Here is a 26,327-nt window from a genome sequence, read left to right as displayed (position 1 = left end):
GAAACAATAGAGCTCACACAGGAAATACCTGATACATAATGTTGCGCATTTAAATCACCTGGAACGGTGAAAAATAAATTTTATCTATTAAACTCTATTGCAAAAAAATAACAAAGATAGTGACAATTTGATTTATTGCACAGCTGCGTATTTCCATAACTTTATATCATCTCTTTGGTAGTAAATCAATAGCTTATAAGATTATTTTTGATATTACACCAATAGTTAGTTTTTTTTAATCAATAAATCTCACATGCTTGCCCTTTGTCTTCAAAATATCTCACAAAATAAAGATCTCGCAAATTAAGCAGCAAAATTCTTGCTCTACAGTGAAATAAACATGCAACTGTTAGGGAAATGGCACAACTGCAGAAAATGTTCTCGCAAGTTGTAAAATCTTTGAAAGGCACTGGTCAGACGTTTTCCATTGCTGTGATATGTGAAGCACAACCATTTGATATGCAGATATATTTCAAAAAGTGACTGAAGCACCTGTGAAACCAGTCATCTGCTCTGTGTCATGGGTGTGTGCAAAGCTTCAGGTTTGTGGCATCATCCTGCAGGGTTTCACGAAACATTTCCAAGAAAACTTTCTGCACCCCCACCACCACTGGGTTTTTTTTTCTTCTATCTTAGTGTATAAAACTTTGTTATAGACTAGTGCTTCAGCAAATGAGTTGGGATACATGAATCCACGGTCATCCTTCAAGTCCGACATGCTGACTGCTCCCTTATATAATTATATTTAGAGGATTTGCCTCCCTTGATTTGGAAATGGAAGTTATTCATCAAGCAGAGCTTGAAATGGCAGATTTTAGAGCCCACTGTCTTTTCCATTTACATGCTTGATGCTACAACCAAAAATAAGTAGTGAAGTTGAGCATCCGTTTAAATGAAAAATCCTCTTATTGAACGGAATGTATATAGTGTGATAACACAACTTTAGTGAAGAAAGAGTTGTGATTTCTGTATACATATATATTTTAAGAACATCGAACAGAATTTTCCAGTTTTTGATCTTCATCAACAGAATCATCCTTTCATCTATTTAGGTCTCAGATGGGAGGATTCAATCCGTTATTAACACCAAAGAGACATCCAAGTTTCGGCTGGAGTTCGTTCCACACTTCTCCCATCTGAAAAGAAAAGACAAAAAGTCATTTTGCTTTACCAACATTTCCATAAGGCACTTAACAGTACTTTAAGGTAGTTATTTAAATGTACAGAAATAAGCATAGACATATGGGATGATTCATTAGTTCACATAAAAGGGAAGCTATCACAATTCATAAGCAAGCAGATTCATCAGGGATACCACCCACCATTATAAATTAATTCACTGGAAGCCAATTTAAAACAGATCTGACCTTCCTGCAAATGGCACAAAAATGAATTCCCGACAAGCAGACTCACCTCTCTGTGTCCTTGGACCTGGGAGTTAACAAACGCCCCCAGAATATGGGATGTAATTGGAAGGTAGATGAAGATTAGCTGTGTCTCTTGATGAAGGCAGAATAGGGAGAAGTAGTTGCGTAGCTCCATCGTCTGAATGGCATTTTCTTGCTATTGGCAGAATAATTTAAAAATTTTTTTACAGAAATGTCATCACTAATCAAATAATGATAATATTTCAATCAAAGGAGGCCGGATGAGGTCAATCTAGCTCTGCTCGCATTAGGGCGCCCAACGTGGGAGATCGAGGTCATTAAATTACATTTTAATTAGCTATAATGTTTTACGCTCAAAAGCACCTGTTTGAATGTCCAACTGGTAGAACGGTTATTTTCTGATTATACTCAAAAGGTTTGTGTTCACAAGCAAAGACATGGTGGGGTTAACGTCCACATATAAATCACTGCAACATATTCGTTTTTGATGTCAAGTTTAAACTTCTGCATGATGGTGAACATGAAAGTATTATATGCCTTGGCATACTAGCAGTTAGGGTGCTAGCATTTTAATACATAAGAAATGAGGAAACGACGTATTATTGGATTGTGTTGCTTGGAAATGCTCACACTCCACTTTCAGCATGAGATCTGGTAGAGTTTAAGGAAAAATGGTGGAGGTTTTTATGAGTAAGAAACCAAATGTGATTCAGATTTACGCCCGCCTCCCCAGAGAGATTTTCTTCATTCAAAGTGGCAATTATTTATTAAGTTATATTATTACATCCGCCCCATTGCAGTGAACATTAAAATAGACAATCATGACACAACAGGCGATAGAAACGGTGAAGTATCAGCGGTGCTCGGAAACGTGAAGTGATCCAAGTTGAAAATGCTGTTTCTGGCTATTAATACCTCAAATAAAAATATAAAGTATGAGAGTTCTTTGGTATGAATTGCAAATTAAACCTCTTCAGATCTCTCAGATCACTTCGACTTACACCGACTGCATGTCTGAACTCACTCTCGCCCTCTCTGCGTCCCGACAGCCTATAAATGTGGAGGAAAGAGGCTGTTAAGGCCACCTGAATAATTCGGGATTCCAGCTGCTCGACTGATGCCTGCTCTTTTGGCTGCACCGTGGCGCTCATCATCTGCCTCTTCATCACGCCGTACTTGTGCAGAGCTCTCTGGTGCTCGTGGAGGACGCCCTTCTCGTGGCGCTCGCAGAGATCCTGGAGAAAAACGCTCACATAAATCTCTCGCTGTTTGCTTCAAAAAATGGTAATACTGACCAGAGCACGACAGCCAAAGATGAGAAGAGATTTTTTGTACAAAATATGAAATTACCATATATATTAAAGTAAACAGAATGGAGTTGTAGAGGTTGGGTAAATGCCACTTTATCTGCCCACCCACTAAGACCTACGTTCCCGAATGAGTCGGGAAAAAATGGGTGCATTGTTAAAATAACTCCGCACATAATGTCCAGAATTTCTATACACACTGAACCGAGATTTCCTGCAAATCTACAGGACCTCATTGTTTCTCTCTACAAGAGAACAGGAAATTGATTTCATGGCCTCGATGGATGTAAAAATCGCTCTGCGTTGTTTCGTAAATTGAGTCCCATCAAAAAAAACAACACCTGATCGAGAGAAGTATGGGAGCCTCAGAAGAATGAAAAACTACTAAGTGCAACTGACTCACTTTGTACGATTGCAACAAATCCAAGAAGATATTCAGTCTTTCCACCACATCATCCTCTTCCCGTCTGCCCTGAGAACATCAGCAAAACATCTATTACCCCCGATGCCCATTCGAGGATGTGGTCAAGTTGCAGGAATGGATGCTGTACCTGCTCGGTGGCTTTGTCAGACAACACGGCGAACTCCACGGACAGACTCTTCAGGGACTGACGCAGGGTCCCCCAGGTGTTTTTCGAGGAGGCCAAGTAAGGAAGAGACGAAGCGTCAGATCCCAGCACACTGCAGTCAGAACAAGGGAAGAAGGTAACGTTGCAGCTGCTTTTTTGAGCTGAACAGCAATGAAGAGACTGATGAGACAGAATATATTGCTCCCTGCTGGAGAACGAGAGAAAGAAACCCGTGATGAGATACCTGAGCTCTCGGCCAAACATGAGGAGATCAGTGGCGTTGTCTATCGAGCGCTCAACCATTTTTTCGGCTCGGTCCCGCAGCTTCTGGAAGCTGTTGTGAATATTTCTGATCAGCTCCCGGCTTGTTGAAAACTGAGCCTGGATGTCAGCAGGGAGATATTCCTAAAAGACGGGGAACGCAGCTGTTAACTGGTGGTTATTACGGGATGTTTCCTACGTACACTTGTTTCTGACCTTTGCCTGAGTAGCGATTCTGTTGGTCATGAACTCGTCACCCATTTTCTTGTAAGCGTCGCGTAGCCTAGTCTGAACATCCTGTTTGGATACATGAGAGAAGTGCATAAAAATCAAGGCGATAGGAGGAGACAGCGAGTCACAGAGTACGACGTACAGATCCGCTGAACGTGAGGAAGGTCTTGACCAGCTCATCCTCTGAGAAGAAGGGATGTCGCGCCACCAGGTTGATGAATCTCCCGAGGGCTCGTCTCCGCCCCTCGATGAACTCTCGCTCAGAGATGGAGGTCAGCACTGAAAGGGAACCAAAATACATGGATTTGTTTCAGTAGGAAAAAAGGAAAACCCTGAGAAGCCACTGTGCAACAGTTTATTGTGGCTGCATAAAATTGGGTAAATTCGGTCAAAAGATGTCCTTCAAGTCATCAGGAGGCTGAAAATTTGAAATGAAAATAATCTGTGGTCATGGAAGTCCAAAAGAAATTATTTTTAGTGAAATTCTGTTGCAGAATCCTCATAATAATAGTAATGCTAACAGCACTGCACACCTGAGTCTTGATTCTGGGAAGGTCAAGTTGCATTCTGGGTAAAAGAGGCACAAACTTTTAACAAGGAACAAGAATGTTGTGATTTTTTTTAAAATCTTGTTATGTCTGCTGCATTTTTTGAAAACAATAAATTAAAGAATATCCATTTTGACACATGCAAAAAATAGGATTTCACAATAAACGGACCAGTAAACCTCCTCCAGCGCCGTACTTGATGAAGTTCTCTAATTGAGGCATCACTGAATCAAGTGTTTTTGAGGGACTCCTCTGTTTGAGTGTGTTGATTTAATTATCATTCCAAAGCAACAATAAGTTATTGTGAACTAAAACGGGCTCATTTTACGCTCCGCGGCTTCTGTTGTTTCTCTCAGGCAATAACGTTGATGAATGGGGACTGTGTTTGAAACGAGAACCTGCAGGAGGAAGTTTCTATGAAAATTGAACATTTATTATTTGTCAAGTACAAAACATTCATCTTCCAGAACCCCCCGCTCCCCCAAAAGATGTTTACAACCCACCTTTAGTAAAGCGTGCAAAATGGGTCTAGAATCAATGCCCATATGGAAGAAATGCAGATGTAACTTTAAAGATGTTTAACGTGGTGTACGTACCTCCCTTTAACATTCTTTTAGGCGGCAGCGCCGGCACCATTCTGTAGGCAAATCTCTGCAGCAAAACCTCATGGAAGACGTCAAAATCACTGTAGCGTCGGTAAACTGAAATTTTATATCGCTAGAAAATAAAAATAGCAAAAAAACAATCAGGAAATTAACAAACGCAAACAAAATTATGTTTTCTGATAGAATTTTCACTGCATAATTTGCAGTTAAAGGACTTAAAATCAAGTATTGTAAAATAAATAAATGCACACAAGAGAGGAATGAGAAGTTATCGGAGGAGGAAAGACATGATGGAAACAAAATTCATACTTAAAGCTGCTCGGACAAGAATACAACAACACTGTCGTTTACATGGGACAATTATTTTTGGATCCCTTGCCTGGCTGGTGACCTGGTACTCCACATGTTTGAGGAACAGTCCCTTCTTCTCAGGGATGAGATCCACGCGCACCGTGTCTTGGGCCAGCAGTTTGTCCAGCGTCTGAGACACGGTGAGGACGTCTTCCTGAACCGGCTGCATCCTCAGTGAGGTCAAGTCTGTCGGCTCCCCGAGCTGAGGTTTGGGTAACTCTAGAACACACAACCAACAGCGAGCGCTAATATTTACTTTGTTTACGATAAAATGAAATGAATTTCCTAACGGTGAGGAATGCCGGTGTTAAAACCACGTCGCTTTGTTCAGCTGATTACAACGTGTTTCTCTGTGTTTGTCTCAGGCGACCGTAGTATCGAGCAGGGGTGTCCGTCTGCACTGTTCCTCCCATCCTGTGCATTCCAAGGCTGCTGTGAATTTGAATGTAAAGTACTGCGACAAATACAGAAAGCCTGTTCTTGTGCAGATGAAAAAGTGGCATGCCATACTGGCCACACCTGAAATAACAGTGAAAGCCTAAAATAAACCAGACTTTTGGGAATAAATCTTAAGTCAAGCCAGCATAATGGCTACTTCTATGAAAACCATAAAATCACCCCCTATCATCTTCCCAAAGTGGGGTTTCTGGACGCAACACCTAAATATAGTTAAAGGCATCTCTACCAAAATAAATGAAAAAACATTTCTACCAAAATTCTAAATTCTTCATTACAGGGGAAAAATATACAATTTTAAATTAAAATAGAAAAAAAGGGAAAATGAACATATATCCCTCTGTTACTTTATAAATATATGCTGGGGGAAAAAATATCAACAATAAAAGGTTGTTGCACCTCTGAGACAAAGTGACACTGAACTTCTACTGGGAGTAAAACCTTGCACAAGTGAGGCAGTAAAAGAGTGGCGTTTGCCCTGTGCAGATGCAATATCATACCAACAGAGGAACAGCAGAGGCTGCCCTTAGACACACTTTATTTTTTTGCACATTAAGTAAGACCTTTAGTGCTCTCTTGTTACCGTCACACTTACACTCACCTTGTATGCAGTTCTCCAACAGTTTAGGGCTTGGTTGCTTCCCTTGCTGTGCGAAGGCAACCAATGCGAGTGCTTTGTAGAGCGATAACTTGCTCAGGAATCCATCCGTGGAGTCAACATGTTCTGCAATCTGAGAAGACCAATGACAATAAGGTGTGAAGATCGATGCCTTTCATCAAAATTAAAATTCAACTGCAGTGTGCATTCCTTCATGAATTAAAAACGCCACACAGGTAATCATATTCTCATAAATGAGGAAAAGAATATTTCACTGAAGCATTCCACAGACACAATACCCATCAAACAATTCATGACGTTGACGTATCAGCCCGTTGAACTTGTATCTCAGCCTTAACACAACCAGTGATTTGATCCTCGTGTCTTTTCCACCTGCCTGATCGTAGCATGTCTTTAATTCCTACCAGTGACATTACACCTGTACAGTCTGTACACTGCCTGTAAGTAGTGAGAAATACTGCCATAATCAGAATTAAACAAATATTTACACAGCAATGTTCCAGACTTGAGTGTTGATAACTTAATATATCCCCATAATAAGAAAATGCAGGTCTCATCCTTAATCATCTTATATTTGAGACGATAAAACAATATTTTACTGTGGGTGTCGCCACTGTGACGCTGAAAACAACAGTCGTGATGCATTTTCTTTACAAACTCTTTCCTATATCAGCATCTTTCACAGCACAGCAAAGTGTGAACCCTCACCTGGCCTAAAACGGCCTTGGGGAGATCGGTCCTTTGCAGCAACCGCTGAAAAACTTCAACCTGTACTCTCTCATCTGTCCTACAGCGGATAGCTTCATATACGTCTCTGTAATAGGCAGGAACCGAGCCTAAAAGAGGAACATCACCCACATGGCATCACAACCAATACCTATAAACGATATTTCACCAGAACCACAGCCTTCATTAAGAAATCACATCAAAACTTGGAGCAGCACAAACTGCTGAGGTTCGGGTGACCTTATGACCTTTTTATGAAGCTGCTCATTTCCCATCATATGATTTCAAATCATCCAAACAAATAACGCTACTGATCATTTCAAGGTGTCGAAAAAAAATGAATGTCTCAGGTGAAGAAATGTGAAATCATGATCGAGGGGTGAATAAAGTGAAGCAATCCTAAGTATTGCAGTTTAATGTGTTGCTGAACTAATGCGATGAGCGACTGACGCGTTTTCACGTGGCATGAAAAACTCGTTAAACCCTCCATAAAATCGTTTGTAACTCTGCCGCCGCTTCCAAAAGAAAGAAAAGTTTCTTAATTCAAGCAGATTCTGAGAGAATACAAGCAGAATAGAACACTTTTGGTGATTTAAGAAGAAGGAAGAAGAAGCTTTTATCCCGAGATCTCCATGTACCCAAAAAGACACAACAGATCATATCGGGACTTGGCCAAGCAAAACACATCCACGTCAACATACAATGTTAGTTTGGAAACACTGACAGCAAACAAAACAGGGGAAAACAGTTTGGAAATGACAAGACAACACTACGTGAAGAAGACTTGGAAGAGTTTTCTTACTGTACCTTCATTGATCTCTCCTGCCATGGTTCTGAGCGTCATGTGAGCGCAAGAGCAGCTCCATGTGATTTCCTGCAGGAGGGAAAAACAAGTAATTTATTCCTTAAAGTTGTAGCGAGCTCTGGTTAAAGTCCAAGTTTAACAGTGAAGCAACGTGACCGAACACTTCAGGTGTGCAAGGTAGACAGGTAAACGTGTCAAATCCAGCGCTGATCTTAACTTTCAAATTCAATACAGAGCGGATGCGCTGGTGTGATAACTCATTATCAGCAGGTCGGACGCAGCAATACGGAACTCATTATATACCGTGAAGTCTATGCTTTTCGGTATCTCTTCTTTTTTTTTTTTACTGATGCACACAAATGGGTTTTAATTTATATTCCATGTTCTTCAAATGGACATATCAAGACTGCTCGTAAATTTTTGTTTCGGTATTTCTGAATTCGTTGAGGCTCGTCTGTGCTGAAACACCGAGACGGCAGAAGTGAAGAAAGTGAAGAAAATAAATGTTTCGTATGAAGCGGATATTTAACTGACGTAAAAGTTTCGAGCAATTAATGATTTAATAGTGCAGCCGAGAAACAGTCTTAGCTAGTATTTGTTAATCATTTTTTTCCGACATTCATGGAATCCGTCATTAATAATACGTCACTGTGACGCCTCTGGGTGGCGCTATCGGGTCATTTTGACGGCGGCGATGGGGGCTGCCAAATTGGCGAATTTACAACCCTACTATGGTGAAACCAGGGACCAGCTTGGTCTATTTCTGATTGGCTTAGCTTGAGGAAGCCGTCTCAAAATGGTCATGGAAAGAACGCATAGTTTGTGATGTTCTCTTGTCTTCAATGACCTTTTAGCCTTTAAAATTGTTTTAAAATGCGTTATTTTTCGTACTATATCTAGGTCACTCACCACAGTGCTGCGAATAACACAAACTTAGATACGTCAGCGTCGTCATGAAGAGCCAATCAGGACTGGAAGAGGGCGGGCCATGCCCTCGCCATAGTAATACTTGTAAATTCAATACCCGTTAAGCGAGTGTTGCGAATAGTTATCGTGTTGGCCCCGGTCTCTATACACTCCCTCTTCCTCTTCGTAAATGGATGGATATCCTTGGAGTTACTTGTTTGAGCTGTTGCGGTGGAACGGGTTGCGAAAGATGATTTGAGGAACTACTAGAGGAACAAACCGGGATGTGATAAACTGTAGACCAGAATGTTCCGTGACAGTAAAGGGACTTGTTATTCGCCTCCCTGCCTGAGTCTCATCCGACGGAACTAGGTTAACCAACAGCTAAACCGGCTAACGCTAGCTGAGTTAACGCTAGCCACATTACGGGTAAAGCTAGCCATAACAATTGAGATTTTTTTTTTAAAGTATAATTTAAAAGGAACTCTCCGTTCGGTAGTTTAAATATCACATTATATCAGAATGCTCGTTAGCGACACCACATTGATTTAAACTGACACGATAACCCGCTAACTTGGCTAGCTACGAATCAGGACGCCGACGGATAAATTGTTTGATCTTAGTTGATTTTTATGATTTTAGCTAAATTAATATTTGCGAGCTATTTTCTAGTCGAATCGGTGTGGTAGTTACTTAAACCACAAAAATATGTTATCATAACCTTTAAATGGTAAATTTACTACCAAATAGGGTAATACTGATGTTAAATTAGTATAATTTGCTTTACTAGTAGTTATCTGTGTTATAACTTATGTTATAACACAGATTATGTTATAACACATTTCCGTGTTATCCATCCCGGAATGTCAGGTTCTCTGAAGCGATCTCTCCTTTGTGTGTTTACAGATTCAAGCATTCTTACCGGCTTGTTTGGTGAGACTACAGCCGCCATGGCAGTGGTGGTTAGCTACTCTCCACCATGGTGGGTGAACCTTCTGCACAAACTTCCCCACTTCAACTTGAAGTTCGAGCAAACCAGCAGTGATTTCCGACCAGAAGACTGGACTTACCAACAGGTAGAAATAAATGCATAGAAGTTGATAGTAATTGGTTGAATACTTTCTCCAAATTCGTCAATGAAAACACAGATTAGTATTTGTTTCTGGTGTCAGATGTCCTGTTAGCACCTGTTTCTTCTCTTCACCTTTTGATCCATGTCACCATCTGTGTGAAGCCAGAGCTCTTGTCTAGACACCAACCAGCCTGTTTCCTAAATGGATTTAGTTAATGATGTAGAGAACGGTAATGGTTCATTTTATAGATCAGTCCCTAATTTTACACTTTGTGTGCTGTTGCTGTCTGAAATGCGTTATTACATAATCATATGTGGTGCCCTGGTTTGTGAGAGTATTGAAAGTAGGTTGCATTCAAAGACTAGACCTGTTTAGTTTTCTGCATTAGTGAACATTGGGGAAGTTCATAGGATAACAATGTGCTTGACTCCAGAAATATGACTCAGATAGGCCAGCGATGAATCAGTGTGAGACAGAGGAAGCTGAAAGTTGTCAGCAGTACACATCTGTTCATACGGTCTTGTTTAGAAATAAAAATCTATAGATATATACTATGCAAATCTTTATGTCTTTGTGACTAACTTGTTTGTCTCTGAATTATGGTTTCTTTTTTACTTGGCACTGGAGTCAGTTTGCTGAAAAAGGTGGTCGTAGTGCCACTTAGTGTTTAGCTTTTGGTTGCATGATTGGATGCCTTTTCTTGGTAGGCTACAGGAAGTGCACCTGCTCATGCTTGATGCCTTGTGTGCACAGCTTGAAGTTCTATATTAACAGCATTGCTGTTGATAGTTATAGCTATTGGAAAAGGAGCGGCTAGAGTCCTGTGCACCTACAACATTTTGAGCATATTATCTCAATCCTTTTGCACATAATTTTATGTTTCATTTATGGTCTCTAAGCTTTTTATACAAACACTACTTTAAGCGTGATCCCACTGTAACCACAGGCTGCTAATTGTTGTGAATGAGCTGCTCTCAGCCAGGTTGCAGAGGAAGACTAGACTTGTCCAGATGGCTCAGCTCTCAGTCAGACTCACCATAGGTGTGTGCTGTGGGTGTTGTTGGATGAGTCATTCTCACCTCTTGCGTTGAATCAGCACGCCAAAGGTAGCAGATCACAGTTTTTACACCTGGATTGTCGTCACAGTCAGTGAATTGTGTTAGACTGAACTACGCAGCGTCACATAAATTCGTCCTTGAGGAAACAAAAGGGCAAATGAAACCTGTCTGTTACAGAACAAAAGTGTTGGAATGGAAATCTGCTATGAATCCTCAGGAGTATGCAGTGAACACAGGCTTTCTGTCTGACCTATATAGGAAGCACTGGTTTTTGCTGAGAGGTTTGGTGATGATCGTGTATTTCTGAAGTGCTTGCTTTGAAAGTCCTCCAGAGTGTAACACAATAGTCATAACATGCAGCTGATATTATCAGTTTTGTCTTGCTGAGGTTTCCAGGAGGTATTTTACTCTCTATTTTTGTTTAATTCTGAAATGATGTTACAAATCACAGATCAGTTAAAGGGGAGCTTTTAAAGTATTTTTCTTTGTGTTTGTGTTTCATCGTTCTCTAGAGATCGAATACACAATTAGTGTCGTATCCGCTTTACTTTAATTAATGTATTATTTGTGTTTTCAGTTTGAAACACATAAAAGGTTTTGATGTACTAGTTTAGAAATGATTGTGAATGTGCTCCATTTCGTTGTGCACAAAACACGCCTGCGGATGAAGACTGAGCTGCTGTGTTGCACAGATTATAATTTATTCATTAAAGCTTATGATGCATCACAAACAACAAAATAACAATAAATCCTGCAGTTAAAAAGATAATGTATTTGAAGCCCTGCACTCTTGTTCGAGAGCATAATATGGTGTTTCTCTGTGGGATGCTTTGGAGGTCCATTATCCTCTGTGGTATTGATTTGAAAGTTGTACCAGCTTTAAAGTTTCCATAACCCACCCTCCCCTCTCTCCACCAGTCTGTGCTTTTACTGGGAAGTGTGGCGCTTGCCTGTCTGGCCCTGGATCTTCTGTTCCTGCTCTTCTATTCTATTTTTCTGTGCTGCCGGCGAAACAAAAATGAGGAGCAAGCCAGTGCTGATTGCTGCTGTACCGCCTGGTGCGTCATTATTGCAACACTCGTCTGCAGGTGAGTACAAGGAGGGAGAGCGGAACTGAGGCAGACCGACACAGATCAACCACCTTCGTCACTCTTAAAGAGCACTGCTGCATGCTCAAGAACTCCACTACCTTTACACTGATGTTTGCAGGGTGGAAGCACAAATACTGAGAAGGCTAAATTAATTTTTTATGTCAAGTGAGAACTGCATCATGTCATCATCCTTTCTGCCCTTTACTTCCTGTTTTTCCTCCACCTGTTGATGAGCCACTGGAGGCCCACTGCTGTTGATCCAGAGTAGCACAAAGAGCTCGGGGACCTAACGAGTACAAGAACTGCATCACAATCAGTTTATGTGTGTGTGTGTGTGTGTGTGTGTCTGCGCTCTAACAAATGAAACAAGATGAGCTGTTTGTTGCGACACATGAGGTCTTTTTTTTTTTCCTCACTTTTGTTGTTCGACAGACTTCATGTTTGGCGTCATTGCACCACGCACTATGCCACTGTGAACGATAATAACTTTTTGCTGTTACTGAGAAGAGGATAGTAAAGAGTTTCCTCTGGGTCACATCACAGCAGGAAGCTTGTTTGTTTTGTTTTTTTTGCTGTTACTGCTGTTGTCTACGTCCTTTTTTCACATTCAAAACTGTGAGAGGAAGAGATTAGCAGCCCTCCAGGAAGAGAGAAAACGCTATTGATTCAGTAAATACTGTTAGACTGGGTCCGGCTTAACTCAGAACCCTGGCGTTAGATGGGAACGCATCCACATTGTCGGAATACCTTGAAATACTGTAAAAATGTCTCCGTTGTGTTGCTGTATTCAGTTTGAGCAGCCAGAATTTTTTTTTGCAACACGAGGCCTGTCTCAGTATAGCTTTTGTCAGCCCTAGTGAGGGGTTCGGGGCATAGCTTGTCCATTTCCCCATGTTTCCATGGTTCTGTAAGGCGTCTTTCTGCTGGAGCTGAAAGGAGCCTGTTGACGGGTCTGAACCGACAGGGTTAACGTGGAGTTCACACGCCTCGCTATCCCCCCTCGCTCGCTCTCCTCTCTGTCTCCTCACTGTGTCCTTTTTAGCTAATCCCTCCTCCTCACCACCCCGTCTCTCCTCCCCTTTCCTTTTGTCTCGTCTCAGCGCTGGCATTGCTGTCGGTTTCTATGGGAACGGCGAGACTTGTGATGGAGTGAACCGGCTGACGTATTCCCTGCGCCACGCTAACCGCACAATCACTGGGGTGCAGAAGCTGGTAAGATTGAGAGCTCAAATTCACCACCGTGTTGAATAATTCAACGCCCCTTTGCCATGAGTGTTCCTGGTTTCTCCCAACACTAGAACTCTGTTGTGTTTCTTCAAATCCATCTTGACATGGTCCATCCTTGTGCCGGGTCTAGGTAAATGATGGTACGTCCTCACTGAACCAGACGGTAGACGACAATCTACAACAGCTTGAGGGTCAGTATGCGCAGCATGCAGACTACCTGTCCATCATCCAAAAGCTGCAGGGCCAGCTGGAGGAGCTGGTCAGGCAGATGGTGGAGATCCCCTTCTGGGACAGGACCGACATCTCCTTGGAGGAGCTGGCTGTCAAGATTGAGCTCTATGACTGGTACAGGTAAGACCGCTGCGCTGCAGTCCAAAGCAGCCACTCAAAGGAAAAGTGTTGTAAAGAATACTAAATAAAACATCCTCAGAGTTAACATATTCTCCCTGGTTTGATGGTGTTTTCGAGGTAAACTGCAGATGATTTTAAAATGAAGAAGGAAGCAGATGTGAGCGTCGACATCTGGAATGACTCATACATGTTGAACAGAAGCAATCTTCCTAAGAATCTCGAACTGAATTTCCCAGATGATTACAAAGAAGTGAAGAGTTGCGAAACGATGTCAAGGAACCTGTTTTCACAATCAAATTCACGTCAATTTGATTGTTTATTCACCCCAAAATCATGCCTCTATTATAAGCCCGATATTTGCACAAGTCTGGTACCAACATCTCATCTGAAAATCTGTCCCAACATGTTTATTTCTGGAGTCGAGTCATACCATGACCAGCAGTGACTCGTTTTTAGATCGCTCCTCCTTGCTTTTAGCTCCTCATTTTGCAGTTTTGGGTCCCTTGCCAATCTCCTTGTGTCATTGAAGTCACAGCAGCTGGCAGCTGTATTCTGCTGTTGTTGTGTCCGACGCTACCGACGACAAATGGGATGCAGTAGGTGACGAGCTGCTGAATAGAGTGGAACCATTTGGGAGCTAAAGGAGATTTCTAAAGCAGGAACAGACAGAAAGAAGAACACACAATATAACACCTAATGAATGCTACCGTGGCCCTGTTGCTTGATGTTTAAGTTTTATACTTATAGTGTATGTAATTGTTTATCTGTTTGTTTGGTGTTGGAGTGACTGCTGTTCTGTTCCGCTCTGCTCCGAGCCATCTGTTGGTAATGACATTTGTCTTCACAGGTGGCTGGGCTACATTGGACTGCTACTGTTCGATGTCCTCATCTGCCTTCTGGTGCTGTTTGGCCTCATTCGCAACTCCAAGGGAACGCTTATAGGGCGAGTCTCATCATCACTTTATGGCCACGAGAGCAATTTAGAAAATTATTCATTATTTGAACCGTCGTCACAAAATTAGCGGCAAGTGCTTTCACATCATGCATGCAGCTGATGTCGTCTGGATGATTTCTTTTTCAGTCACACTTCATTCAACATAAGCATCACACCCTGATTTAATGGCACATTTTATCCTCATGTTTGGATTCTGTTATAGTAGACAGAGGGAAAATGAAATGGAAATGAATCCATCATTTTGTTTAGACCACTCAGTGTTTCATTATATTTGAAGTCAATTGGATGAAATCAGTGAAAAGAACTAGATGTAATGCAAACACTGAAGAGCCAACTTCACATGTATTGCTCTATACTCTGTAGATTGCTGTTGTGCACTGGAGTTGTATCAATCTGACCCTGCAGATTGAAGGTACTTACACGTCTTCTCCTCTCCAGGGTGTGTCTGTTTGGTGTGGTCGCTCTGGTAATCAGCTGGGCCTCCCTGGGGCTGGAGTTGACTGTTTCAGTGGTAAGTGTCTCCGGTGGGGTGTGATCATGCTCCTCAGGTGGAACTGCACAGTTTATCACATAAAAATGGACACGGTTTTCACGTGTCTATCCTGTAGCCACAAAATTCAAAAGTTCCTATGGTGTATTTTACAGATCTGAATAAAGTAGCGATAAGCAAAACAAAATTTACATCCTTTTGAGGGTAATTAATGTTTGCTCTTGAAGCTGACTTCTGTGTCGTTTGTCAGCAGTGAAACTGTCACTACAGAATTTCCTTATCTTCTCCCCCAGTCCTCCAGCGACTTCTGCGTCGCTCCTGACATGTATGTCACCCAAGTGGCAGACCAGTATGGAGTGATCAACCGAGGTATGAATCACCAGGACCCTTCACATGGTCTTTAAATGCTGTGATGAGTTTGTTTTGTGCTGTAAAAGGGTGACCAGTCATCTCAAACTGTCGAGGATTCAGCCATGTGGATTTTTCAGCCACCCCCCCCCCTTCCTGGTCTCAATGCTCCGATTATTGTGCAGCAGTGAGACGACATTGTCCTAAAGAACTGGGCTTGGAACATATAAAAAAAATAAATGGCCTCTAAAATCTATCTGCCACATCTGCAGCCGGGTTAAAAGGGCAGTTGGTTGTCTTTTTGAGCAGTACAGAACCCTCCCCAATGGTCTTTAATAATTGCTCAACGTGTCCTGTGATGGGATGTGTGCAAGCAAGGACAAAAAAAGATTGTGCCTCGGGTTTGTGTGAGAAGCAGGATGCGTTCGTGAGATAAGGGAAGTGGAGAAGAGGATCAGACGCCGTATATTGCGTGTCATCTGTCTTTAGTCTTCAAAAAAGATGAGAAGCTGGTGCTTTGGGATAGAAAGACATCCTGTGTACTAGATTTACTTTTTTTTTTTTTTTTTTACAATTTGTCCGTCTTGAACATAATGATTGAATTCACACTCAGGCTTCTGTTAGTGGAGGCAGAGCATCGGCTGAAAATCAGCCGTGAGAACTTAGTCTGTGCACTAAGCTGTATTAAGCTGCAGCTATGGAGCCTTACTTTACCTCAGGGCAGATAGATGCATTATGGGGGTTTTCAGTTCTATTTTCTGCCCTGTGACATATTAACTCTGCAGCCGTTGAATCAACTCTTTATATTGTGTTCATTACCGTACTACAAACAAATTCTGGAGCCCCAGGAGGTTTTACTTCTACATTTTAGGTTCCGTTTATTTACTGATGGAACTAGCAGGAAAGCGTCTCTTTGGTTATTCTGGGGGGTTTTTCTTCTGTATTTGGAACACATTGCGGCTGACTTTTAATGTGCTTACATCTTTGTGTTGTTACACAGAGACTTTGTGGACCTTCAGGCTTTAGATTAGAAATAAACTTTGTTCAGCCGATCACGCCGGAAGCTCCAATGACGGGAACCGGATCCGGTCCAGCTTCCTAACCCTGACAAACTTTTCCACCTGGTGTGATTTTTCTCTTTTCCTCGATGAGCCATCAGTGGTTACATCATTCCGAGTCAGACTACACAAAATCTGGTATCTGTCGTGTTTTTGTGTGGGTGTGTTACAGAAGACGACTTGATATGTGCATCTCCACACCGGAAATCCTCCCCGCATGCGTTTGCTCAGCTGCGTGGGAAAAATAAACTCCCCACTCAGCGGTGAGCGCTTCACCATGTGTTAGGTTGGTGGTGTTCTCACGGCTTGTATTTCTGGCCGGGCTTTGGCTCTCAAGTCACTCTGGACGTCTTATCGACTCCTACTCGGTGATGTCAGTTGGAAGAAGAAACTCGAGTGGGTTGTTGTAACAAACTCCCCAATTTTAATCCTAGTCCGCTCAGGTTTGTGGTCTGATCACATTATTTAACAGCCACTCCAGAGCTGACGGAGCCGTGCACAGTGCAGTGAGAAGCGTCATTAGCTAAGCTTCTCCCCGGTCATTCAGTTATACGTGTGAAGTTCATTCCTGAATGGAGATCAGGATTACGTCAGCCACCGCACGGTTACAGAAGCAGTCGAGCTGCGACGAGGCAGCATGAAACCGAACAAGACCAAACTGGAAAATGAAATGTGTCTTCATTAGTCTGGATTATTGGCCTTCTTCCCTGAGCAAAACAAAGCTGAGAGTCAGTGACTTTGGCAGGAGAAACACTGCAGCCGGAAATAAAAGATGTCAAAAACAAAATGAAAAGTAAAGAGAAGTTATCTATTACACTACTAAGTCCTGTTTAATCTCAGTTTGTCCATAAATTATTAGAATGTCGCATTAAACTGAAACTGTTCTCATTAGAACAGAAGTTTTGTCCAAACCCCGAACACGTGACAATTTGGAAAGAATCTGGTCTCTTAATTGATCGCTAATGTTTTTATTGTGACAAAAGTAAAAATCAGATCAATATTTCCAACTTTTCCCTTCAAACCCACATTTTTTTGTCTGTTCTGGGAATTTGCTGTTCCAGTTCCTTCCTGTGAATTCCTGCTTTCTAATGTGTTTTTGTTCTGCCCGTTTGGTTCACAGATATCCTGCAGTATTACCTCAGTTGCAGTTCTGAGCAAGCCAACCCCTTCCAGCAGGTTGGTTCTCTATATGACTAAATCTAAAGCTTAAAACATGTTAAATAAAACTATCTACAGCCCAGATGAATGAACCCATAAACAATCTGACTGGCGGCTAGCGCCACATTCTCTGCATGATGATGAATTGAAGTGGGCACAATGACTTTCTCCCATCGACTCAGAAGGAGGTTCTTTATTTCCACACAATAGTGGAATACTTCCATTGTGCCAGCAGGAAAACCGATGCAGACTGGTTTTTCCTATCTGCCCTGATAACACGTGACGCACCAGAGGAGTGCGCTGAGAGGCACAGAGAAGCTTGGATCTGTGGCTCACCTTAATGGACTACTCCCAAACAGCATGAATAAATCAGAACCTGCTGAGTGCTGCCGAAGTCCAGGCGTCTATTGTTAGCACAACCACAATGAAAAGGGAGCCGTGTATAAAGATGTAAGCTCTTATCTAGAAGTGTCGACACGCCAGCCGTCCTTTTCGACCACAGAGGGAGGTGAACGGGAGGCCGGTGATGATGGCGATGCTTTTTGGGATGCGCTGCTCATTTATTCATACTTTGTTTCAGAAGCTTTCCGGGAGCCACAAAGCGTTAGTGGAGATGCAGGACGACGTATCCGAACTGCTTCGCTCCGCCACCAGAGAGTTCGTGCAAACCAAGGTATGTTTTTCCCGTCCCGTCGACGCGTTTCCTTTCCTGTTTTACACACACCCCCGCCTCCTGAGCTATGTCGTGTCATCATCATCTCATTTTTTGACGACTGATCGTCACAGTGGATGGGAGCAAACGGCCGTCCCGCAAAGAAGTGGAGTGCACCTCCCCACATAAAGCTCTGCTGACAGCCCACCTGGGAGCCACATTATGTCCATTTAGCTGCATTAGGCTTTCAGCGGTCAATACAACGCTGTGGTATTGTCCAGCGCCGGGCCTTACCTCTGTGTTGACAGAGGCACAAATGAGAGCTGACATCGGGAACAGCGAGGGGCATGTTTGACTTCACATACCCAACCCCAGGGAAAAATGTGCTGAGGTTGTGGAAAAACGTTCCTATCAGGCAATCAGATGGATTTTCCACCAGAACGCCAATGACAACTGGTGGACAGAGAGAAACGCGCCATGAAAAAGTTATCACACGTTAAAATCAGCTCAGAGTTGTGTCTGAATGACAGACTCGTTCCTGTGAGATGTGCACGGGTTTGGATAATCAGCGAATTAATCACAAAATGTGTGGTTTGCTTTTCTGCAGCTTCCTTTCATGCACACTCACATTTTCTCCGTCGTAACACCGCTGAAATACAGGAAATTAGTTTTACTTGGCTTTTTTTTTTACGCAAACAATGAGAATTAAAGTGTCTTAGAGTTAGAGTGTCTTTGTTATCCATCATCATGGAAACACTGATGCTTAACATGTGTTTTTTTTTTCCTCATTACCAGGGAAATTTAGAGGAGATCCAGGGGATCCTGAACACGACGGAGATCAGCCTCCACCAGCTCACCGCCCTGGTTGACTGTCGCGGCCTGCACATGGTGAGCAGGGACAAGGAGACCCGCAGAGATCTTCTCACATCCGACGATCAATGAGCGGCGACATTGTGAAATAAATCACACCTGTCACCGTTAATATTATTTATATAGGTGGCCATGTCTCCCTCTTTTTGCAGGATTACGTCCAGGCCATGACCGGGCTGTGTTACGACGGACTGGAAGGCCTCATCTACCTCGTGTTCTTCTCCTTCATCACTGCTCTCATGTTCAGCTCCATCATTTGCAGTGTCCCTCATACCTGGCGGACCAGGAGGTGAGACAGAGAGAAAAGCCTGGAAACTGAAGCCTTTAATTTCAGATAATATCCACAAAGACTGATTATTTACCGCTGTTTCATGTCCAAAAGGCTCGCGCTGCTTCCTTAAATAAATTGCTTCCTGTTGTCCCAACTAATCATAACCGAATTAGTCTTAACCAGCATGGCCACCGCCTGAGCTGGTGTCTCTTTATGCTGCTGAGGGGGATGAAAATATTCTGTTGTCTTTGTCAGCAGCGGGGGGGGAAGTGATTTCACAGCAAAGCCATCAGTTAAGCTGCACCACGTAATTAACCGATCCCTCATAGCCACTGGAGGGACGTTTATCAGTTTAATCTCAGCTGCTGCTTCCTGTTATAAAACAAAAGACTTTTCTCAGCTGAACCCGGTCTGTTCGGCTTTCATGGTGACACGAATAAGAAGATTTATTTTATGCCATCTTTATTTATATGAAAGCTCAGGATCAATATTTAACATTGACTTTTGTAGATTGTTATAATATCATCCATTAATGAGAGAATTATTTTCTTTGATTTGCATGTGTAAGGTAAATTGTTGAATCACATGTCATTACATATGTTGAACACTAGAGGGAGACAAACACCATGATCGAGTAGAATGCAATCACATAGAATAGAATTGTTTTTTCTGAACAATTTAATTGCTGGTTTTAGTTTAAATTGAATTGAATTTAAATGTGTTTTAAATGTTTTAAAGTGCATCAAAGTATTTGTTTATCTTTATTCAGTCATGATGAGGATGGAGGAAAACTGGACTTTTCTTTGCTTCACATTGTAGAGAATTTGTCACATTTTTCTCCCGTTGGCAATGCAGAAATCAAAATAAATGGTCTTTTATCCTGGGTGGGGTGGGACCGGGTCTCCCTCTGGTGGTTGGTGCAGCTCTTACAGTGTTGTGTGATTTAGATTTTTATTTGTATATTCTTCCTTCAGGAGCGACGACGACAGCGAGGACGAGTCTCTGAGCCACGGGGGGAGGCAGAACCACGATAACCTGTACCGGGTCCACATGCCCAGCCTGTACAGCTGTGGCAGCAGCTACGGCAGCGAGACGTCCATCCCCGCCGCGGCGCACACCGTCAGTAACGCCCCCGTCACTGAGTACATGTAAGTACCAGTGTCATGTGAAAGATGGGCAGCAGTACGTATATTAGGTGTTACACAGCTGTTGCGCCCCCACCACCACCCCCAGTTTCCTCACTACTCTGGATCGGCATCATAAAATCCTCGGAATGCCGCTAAGTGTGTCGTTTTGTTTGATCTCATTGTGTGCCATTAATTCCACAGGGCTCAGAACGCCAACTTTCAGAACTCTCGCTGTGAAAACACGCCCCTGATTGGACGAGAGTCCCCTCCCCCCTCGGTAAGTGTTGAACTTCCCGTAAAAACATAGGAACTGGAGGGACGAGTCATTCAGCGTCTGCTTTCCTCGCGATTGGAACTGACCTTTGTGAAATTTCCCAGGAAGAGTGAAACTAAAAACTCAGCATGTCACGCAGTTCTCACAGTTATTTATTTTCACACCGGTGTAAAAAAAAAAACATGAAACAGGAGGAAAAGGAGGCAGGGAGTCCAAATTATCTTTTTTTTTTCTGCTATAAACTTTTATTTTTTTCATTTTTCACTGGCTTTAGTTCCACCAACGTCTTTTAAATTCTAACTAAGATGCATGTTGACAACGTTTGCAGGGCTGTAAAGTAGGTCTGTATTATAGGGGCAAACTTCAGTCATTCCTTCCTGCCCCCCCTTCACATTTCCTGAACCCCCCACCACCACCACCACCAGAAACTACACACTCCCTCCCTCCCCAGTGTCTGGTGTGTGTCTGCTTTGGACCTAGACGCTGCTTTGTGCATCTTCTCTCTACTCTCTCTCTTGTGGTTTTTTTGTCCCCTGCGGCCCCACGCAGCTGTATTTGACCGCCGCCGACAGTAACAGCGGTCACAGCTGGCAGTTAAAGCCCTCGGAGAGTTCAAGATCGTTTTGGTAACCTCGTCTGCTAAGCTAACAGGTACAAAACATGCCTGCCTCTTCCTCCTGCTGGCCTGTTCCTCCTTCCAAACTCCCGGCTCTGCTTCTCCCTCCCGTCCTGCTCAGGTCCCACCAGGGTTCTGTCCTGCCTCCTAAATGTCCCACCTGGTGTTTCACCTGATGTTTGTCCCCTGTGGCCCCGGGCTGCATGTATCCCCCCCTCTCACCCTGGTGCACCACAGAAATATTGGGAGGAACATGTGACGCTGTAGCTCCGCCCTGACACCCCATGACTCAATGACAAGTCAAATCAAGAAGCAGCTTAAGCAAACTCTGTGATCGCAAGGATCTGCCTTGTCTTGATTATCGGGTTTGAGGGTGAATGTTAAAGTGAAATATTTCACACGTGCTTTTAGGAGTTAGTATTTAACCTCCGCCAAGGAGGTCGTGTGATTGGTTGAGGTTGTTACCAGGGTTACTCCCAAACTAATGGACAAACTTTCGTGAAATTTTCCTCAAAAAAAGGACACTAGCATTCATTAGAGGTGATTAACATTTGCAGGTGAATCAGGAATCTTTCGACGGGTTGTTTACCTTTAGATTCATGTCTGTCAAAAATAAAAAAAATAAACCTTCTAGATGTTACAGCCTTGGCGGAGGTTTGCTCTCTTGTTGGGTTGTGTGGCGCTGGAAAAATCCCTCTTTTTGTTATGTGCTGTTAGTTTAAAGTCTTCGTCTCACGATTGTCTTTGACGTCTCGGGTAACTCGTGTTTCCAACCGTGTTAAATGGTCCTGAAAGCACAAAAATGGGAAAAGCAGCCAGATTTGACTTCATGTTTAAATATGAGTTGGAAATGCTGCCTTTTTGTTTGTTTGTTTGTTTGTATCTCCTCTAAATGCAAAATGCATGAGGCCGTCCTAAGCGTGTATGAATGATGGTGAAGAACCAACTCCAGGACGGTTGTATCCGTGTGAAATCCTCATCCTGTAGCTGCTTCTTATGTCCTTCCTGTACCTGAAGCACGGAGTTCTTTTAATTACCAGCAGGTTTTACTTCTGGTATCCCTGAACGTTGATCTGTTACAGACGCCTCTCCTCCAATCCTCCCATCCTTTTCATTTCAGACGTGATTAAAGAATCGGGGGGGTGTAGTCTGAAGGAGGAGTGTTCACCACCTGTCATGAAATGATTCATGGGATCTCCTGTGCTCCTCTCTCTCCACAGTACACCTCCAGCATGCGGGCCAAATACCTGGCCAACAGCCGGCCCGATCCCAACAGCCGGCCGGATCCCAGCAGCCGACCGGATCCCAGCAGCCGACCGGATCCCATTAACCCTCCACCGCAATAGACAACAAGCAGCATCCAATCAGAAGTCACTCCTCCTCCTCCTCTTCTTCCTCCGGCTTTCATCTGACGTCTCGCTTGACTGAAAAAAGGAAAACCAAAATGTGCTTTTTCTGCTCGTTTGAAGCAACACTTTAGGAGTTCTGGACGTTCATGTTTCTCAGACTAGACCGACTTTCACACTCTATTTTATTCTTAAAATTGCTTCTTGAATGCGCTGCGTCTACCAAGGCCTAGTAATGTTCAGGACTGTAGACTAACACGGATGACTACTGGTGGTTTTATTTTAGTACTGTACTGCCCTCTCGCTCATCGCCGTGGGAGACCGAGAGAAAGGCCTTACACACATGACAGTGAGAGGAATCCAGCTTTTTCTCCCTGTACTGTTGTAGAATAGAATAGAAACATTTCCAGTGCATCATCTCAGTTCTCCAGGTTTTCTTGAGCCTGAAGAGCGAGTCCGATCGAGTGCTTGAGTCGACGGGTCTGTTCGTGTCAGTCATGCACATTGGCTTGTTTTAGATTTTGTATTAAATCCTGTGTTTGGGACCAGTTTTCCTGCAGTCTTAGAAGGGAGATACTGAGATCTTTTGGGACACTTTTATTTCCTGTGTATTTTTTTTTAATTCACCGATGAGCCACTAGTTTACAGCAGCAGTAGCTGTAACAAACTGTGAAAGTGATTCCATGCTCCGAGGACAAAAATGATCTGCTTGATGGAAACGCAGCCGTTTGACAAGAACGCAACGGAATGAAAACGGTTCGACAAAGGTGGAAAGTTTTTATACTACTGGAAGAAGAAATGTTTTGACAACCCTTTGAAGGGTTGTTCATGGGATTCTTCTGTGACATTTGAGTTTTTTGGTTTTTTTGCCTCTCCACCAGACTGCCCAATGCTTGCAGAGCCTTATTTCCTGTAACGCAACTGGGAATCGTTCACGCACCTTCAATAGTTTACTCGTCTCTTCCGAATGCCAACGGTTCAGGATTAAAAATTCCTCTCGCCAGTTATCCTGACAAGAATCTCAATGCAGACTTTCGTGATCACTTGCATATCGCTGTTTCTGAAGAGGAACTTGAGGCATTGGCAATACGGCGTCTCGCAAATGTGTTTTAGCATTTCCAACAAGTGCTGTGAAGGGACTGGGATGAATCTGCTCTCTGTAATCTGGAAACCTGCTGTCGAAGTGTGACGACCCTCGTTTCTACTTATTCTGCTTCAACATGCTTCTCGCGGACGTGCATTTCCACCAGTGCAAGAGGTGCCAACTAGTTCAAGTGCAACCGTTTTACTATGTGACTGTCCGTTGTCTTTTCTCGAGGCCTGATTTATAAGGGGACATCTCCTGGTTGCCCGTGCAAGTCGAATTGAGAAAAAGCCTGACGTTTTTAAACTATTTACGCTCCGTGAAATATTATTACTCTAATGCAATATTCCTGTTTTTAGGTAGTAATCATATTTTCTTTGTTGTTTGTAATGCGAACTTGTACAGATTATAAAAAATTGACAAAATGAAGAAACCGTTGCTGAAATTGATGTTTCATTTTTGATTTCTTAAAAAGATTGTTTCACATTTTTTAAGATTTTTTTTTTAAATTTGCTCATTTTATTTTATTCCTTCTTAGGATCTGTAGCACGTGGTATGAGATGCTTGTTAATGTGAATAAGGTAAATAGATTCTAATTTCTTTTGTCTGGAAAAAAAATCACTAGATGTAATTTTATATTGTCTCTTATTTTGTACATGATTTTTTTTTTTTTTGATATGTCCAATGTGTTTAAACCTGTGTTTATATCGAGCTTGAATGCTGTGTTTTAAGATTAAACGAACCTTAACTGTCTTACTCCTTGCTCCTTATTCTGCCCATACGTTCCGTTGCCGCTAGGGGGCAGCATTTAATAACCACTAGGGCACAGTATCTAGTAACAGCCGTTACTGTGTAGCATCTAAAATCAGCCGCTAGGGGGCAGTATATAGATAGATAGATAGATACTTTATTAATCCCGGAGGAAATTGCATATATCCACTGCTCAGGCATTACTTAACAAATAATACTGGATAAACACCAGGAGAAAAGGAAACACTGACATCACAGGACATACCACAAGACATACATTACACTAACAGACAGGCACATGCAGCACTAACAGGACTTATATACTAAACTATAACTAAAATATAAACAGTATAAAATTTTAAAATATTACAGTATTAAAATATAAACAGTATAAAATAAAATCTAAACAGTATAAAATTGAATTAAAATATAAAAACAGTATAAGAAATAAATAAATAAATTTTATATATATATATACAACAGTATAAAATTAAATTTAAATTAAATTAAATCCATTTTCAACCCCGTGCTGACCTCGCCACCTCCCCCCCGCTCCTCCTGAGAGAGTCATTGTACCCCCTGATGGCACGGGGCACGAAGGAGGACCTCAGCCTCTCTGTGGAGGCGCTGTGTGACAGCAGTCTGCCGCTGAAGGTGCTTCTCTGCTGGGAGAAGGTGGTGTGTAGGGGGTGCCTGGTGTTGTTCATGATGGCCTTAATTTTAGACATGGTCCTGCTCTCCAGAAGCATATCCACAGAGTCCAGGCTCAGCCCGACCACTGAGCCCGCTCTGCGGATGAGTCTGTTCAGACGGTCCATATCTCTTTTCCTGGCCCCCCCACCCCAACACACAATGGCGTATGACAGCACACTGGAGACTACGGACTGATAGAACATGAAAAGGAGCTTAGGACAGATGTTGAAGGAGGCCAGCCTCCTTAAGAAGTACATCCTGCTCTGCCCCTTCTTGTACACACAGTTGGAGTTGAGTGACCAGTCCAGTCTGCTGTCTAGCTGCAGTCCCAGGTACTTATAGTTTTCTACCACCTCCACCTCACTGCCATTGATAATCACCGGCTGTGGAGAGGGAGGTGCCCGCCGGAAATCCAGCACCATCTCCTTTGTCTTGGAGACGTTGAGCTGGAGCTGGTTCTGTTGGCACCACTCCACGAAGTCAGCCACCAATGCCCTGTACCCCCCCTCATCACCCTCCCGGATACATGCCACTATCGCGGTGTCATCGGAGTACTTCTGTATGTGGCATGTATCCGAGTTGTGCTTGAAGTCTGATGTGTAGAGGGTGAAGAGAATGGGGGATAGGACGGTCCCCTGTGGCGCCCCCGTGCTGCTGGTCACCATAGAAGACAAGCAGTCCCCCATACGGACGTACTGGGGTCTGTCCGTTAGGTAGTCCGTAATCCAGCTCACGAGGTAGGGGTCCACAGCCATGGAGGTCAGTTTATCCTGCAGGAGCTGGGGCTGGATGGTGTTGAAGGCACTCGAAAAGTCGAAGAAGAGCACTCTGACGGCACAGCCCCCGGCGTCCAGGTAGGAGAGTGTGCGGTGGAGGAGGTACATGACAGCATCGTCAACCCCAACCTTGGCCTGATAGGCAAACTGGAGAGGGTCCATAGCACCCTGCACCTGTGGACGCATGAGCTCCAGGACCAGTCGCTCTAGGGTCTTCATTACGTGGGAGGTAAGAGCGACCGGTCGGTGGTCGTTGAGCTCAGTAGGGCGTCCTTTCTTGGGTACAG

At 43.1% G+C, this 26,327-nt stretch overlaps 2 protein-coding genes across 4 annotated transcripts; one reads left to right on the top strand and one right to left on the bottom strand.

Annotated features, from left to right (window-relative positions):
* Window positions 1–117: 117 nt before the first annotated feature.
* On the bottom strand, window positions 118–8,129 carry snx8a (sorting nexin 8a). 2 transcript variants are annotated; one of them, XM_068337711.1, is made up of 13 exons: window positions 7,869–8,129; window positions 7,044–7,171; window positions 6,318–6,447; window positions 5,289–5,479; window positions 4,901–5,021; window positions 3,899–4,035; window positions 3,742–3,822; window positions 3,509–3,669; window positions 3,247–3,376; window positions 3,099–3,167; window positions 2,474–2,623; window positions 1,414–1,563; window positions 118–1,136 (listed from the first exon to the last, which is right to left on the bottom strand). In XM_068337711.1, exons 1-13 carry the CDS (start codon window positions 7,903–7,905, stop codon window positions 1,056–1,058), a joined length of 1,566 nt encoding a protein of 521 aa, XP_068193812.1. In that variant the 5' UTR covers window positions 7,906–8,129; the 3' UTR covers window positions 118–1,055. The 2 variants fall into 2 exon arrangements, with proteins under 2 accessions (XP_068193812.1, XP_068193813.1); XM_068337712.1 differs by lacking the exon at window positions 7,044–7,171 and having other exon boundaries at window positions 7,869–8,126.
* Window positions 8,130–8,904: 775 nt separating this feature from the next.
* Window positions 8,905–24,574, top strand: ttyh3a (tweety family member 3a). 2 transcript variants are annotated; one of them, XM_068336678.1, is made up of 15 exons: window positions 8,905–9,201; window positions 9,679–9,848; window positions 11,822–11,991; window positions 13,095–13,206; window positions 13,352–13,572; window positions 14,420–14,515; window positions 14,966–15,038; window positions 15,311–15,386; window positions 17,544–17,599; window positions 18,165–18,254; window positions 19,029–19,121; window positions 19,256–19,392; window positions 20,349–20,522; window positions 20,703–20,778; window positions 22,612–24,574. In XM_068336678.1, the coding sequence occupies exons 2-15, from the start codon at window positions 9,723–9,725 to the stop codon at window positions 22,735–22,737; spliced, it is 1,626 nt and encodes a 541-aa protein (XP_068192779.1). In that variant the 5' UTR covers window positions 8,905–9,201; window positions 9,679–9,722; the 3' UTR covers window positions 22,738–24,574. The 2 variants fall into 2 exon arrangements, with proteins under 2 accessions (XP_068192779.1, XP_068192778.1); XM_068336677.1 differs by having other exon boundaries at window positions 18,162–18,254.
* The last annotated feature ends 1,753 nt before the right edge of the window (window positions 24,575–26,327 follow it).

The sequence above is a fragment of the Antennarius striatus genome, chromosome 16 (genome assembly GCF_040054535.1).
Source record: "Antennarius striatus isolate MH-2024 chromosome 16, ASM4005453v1, whole genome shotgun sequence".
NCBI lineage: Eukaryota > Metazoa > Chordata > Actinopteri > Lophiiformes > Antennariidae > Antennarius > Antennarius striatus.
This window is presented reverse-complemented; position numbering and strand designations above follow the sequence as displayed.

Coding starts and splice junctions, on each gene's coding strand:
- snx8a (XM_068337711.1), bottom strand. CDS start 7,905: ATGACGCTCAGAACCATGGCAGGAGAGATCAATGAAG. Junction 5,480..6,317: donor GTTGGAGAACTGCATACAAG/GTGAGTGTAAGT, acceptor TGTGTGTTCTAG/AGTTACCCAAACCTCAGCTC. Junction 2,624..3,098: donor ATTTGTTGCAATCGTACAAA/GTGAGTCAGTTG, acceptor GTTTTTCTCCAG/GATCTCTGCGAGCGCCACGA.
- ttyh3a (XM_068336677.1), top strand. CDS start 9,723: ATGGCAGTGGTGGTTAGCTACTCTCCACCATGGTGGGTGAACCTTCTG. Junction 9,849..11,821: donor AAGACTGGACTTACCAACAG/GTAGAAATAAAT, acceptor TCTCTCCACCAG/TCTGTGCTTTTACTGGGAAG. Junction 13,207..13,351: donor TCACTGGGGTGCAGAAGCTG/GTAAGATTGAGA, acceptor TGCCGGGTCTAG/GTAAATGATGGTACGTCCTC.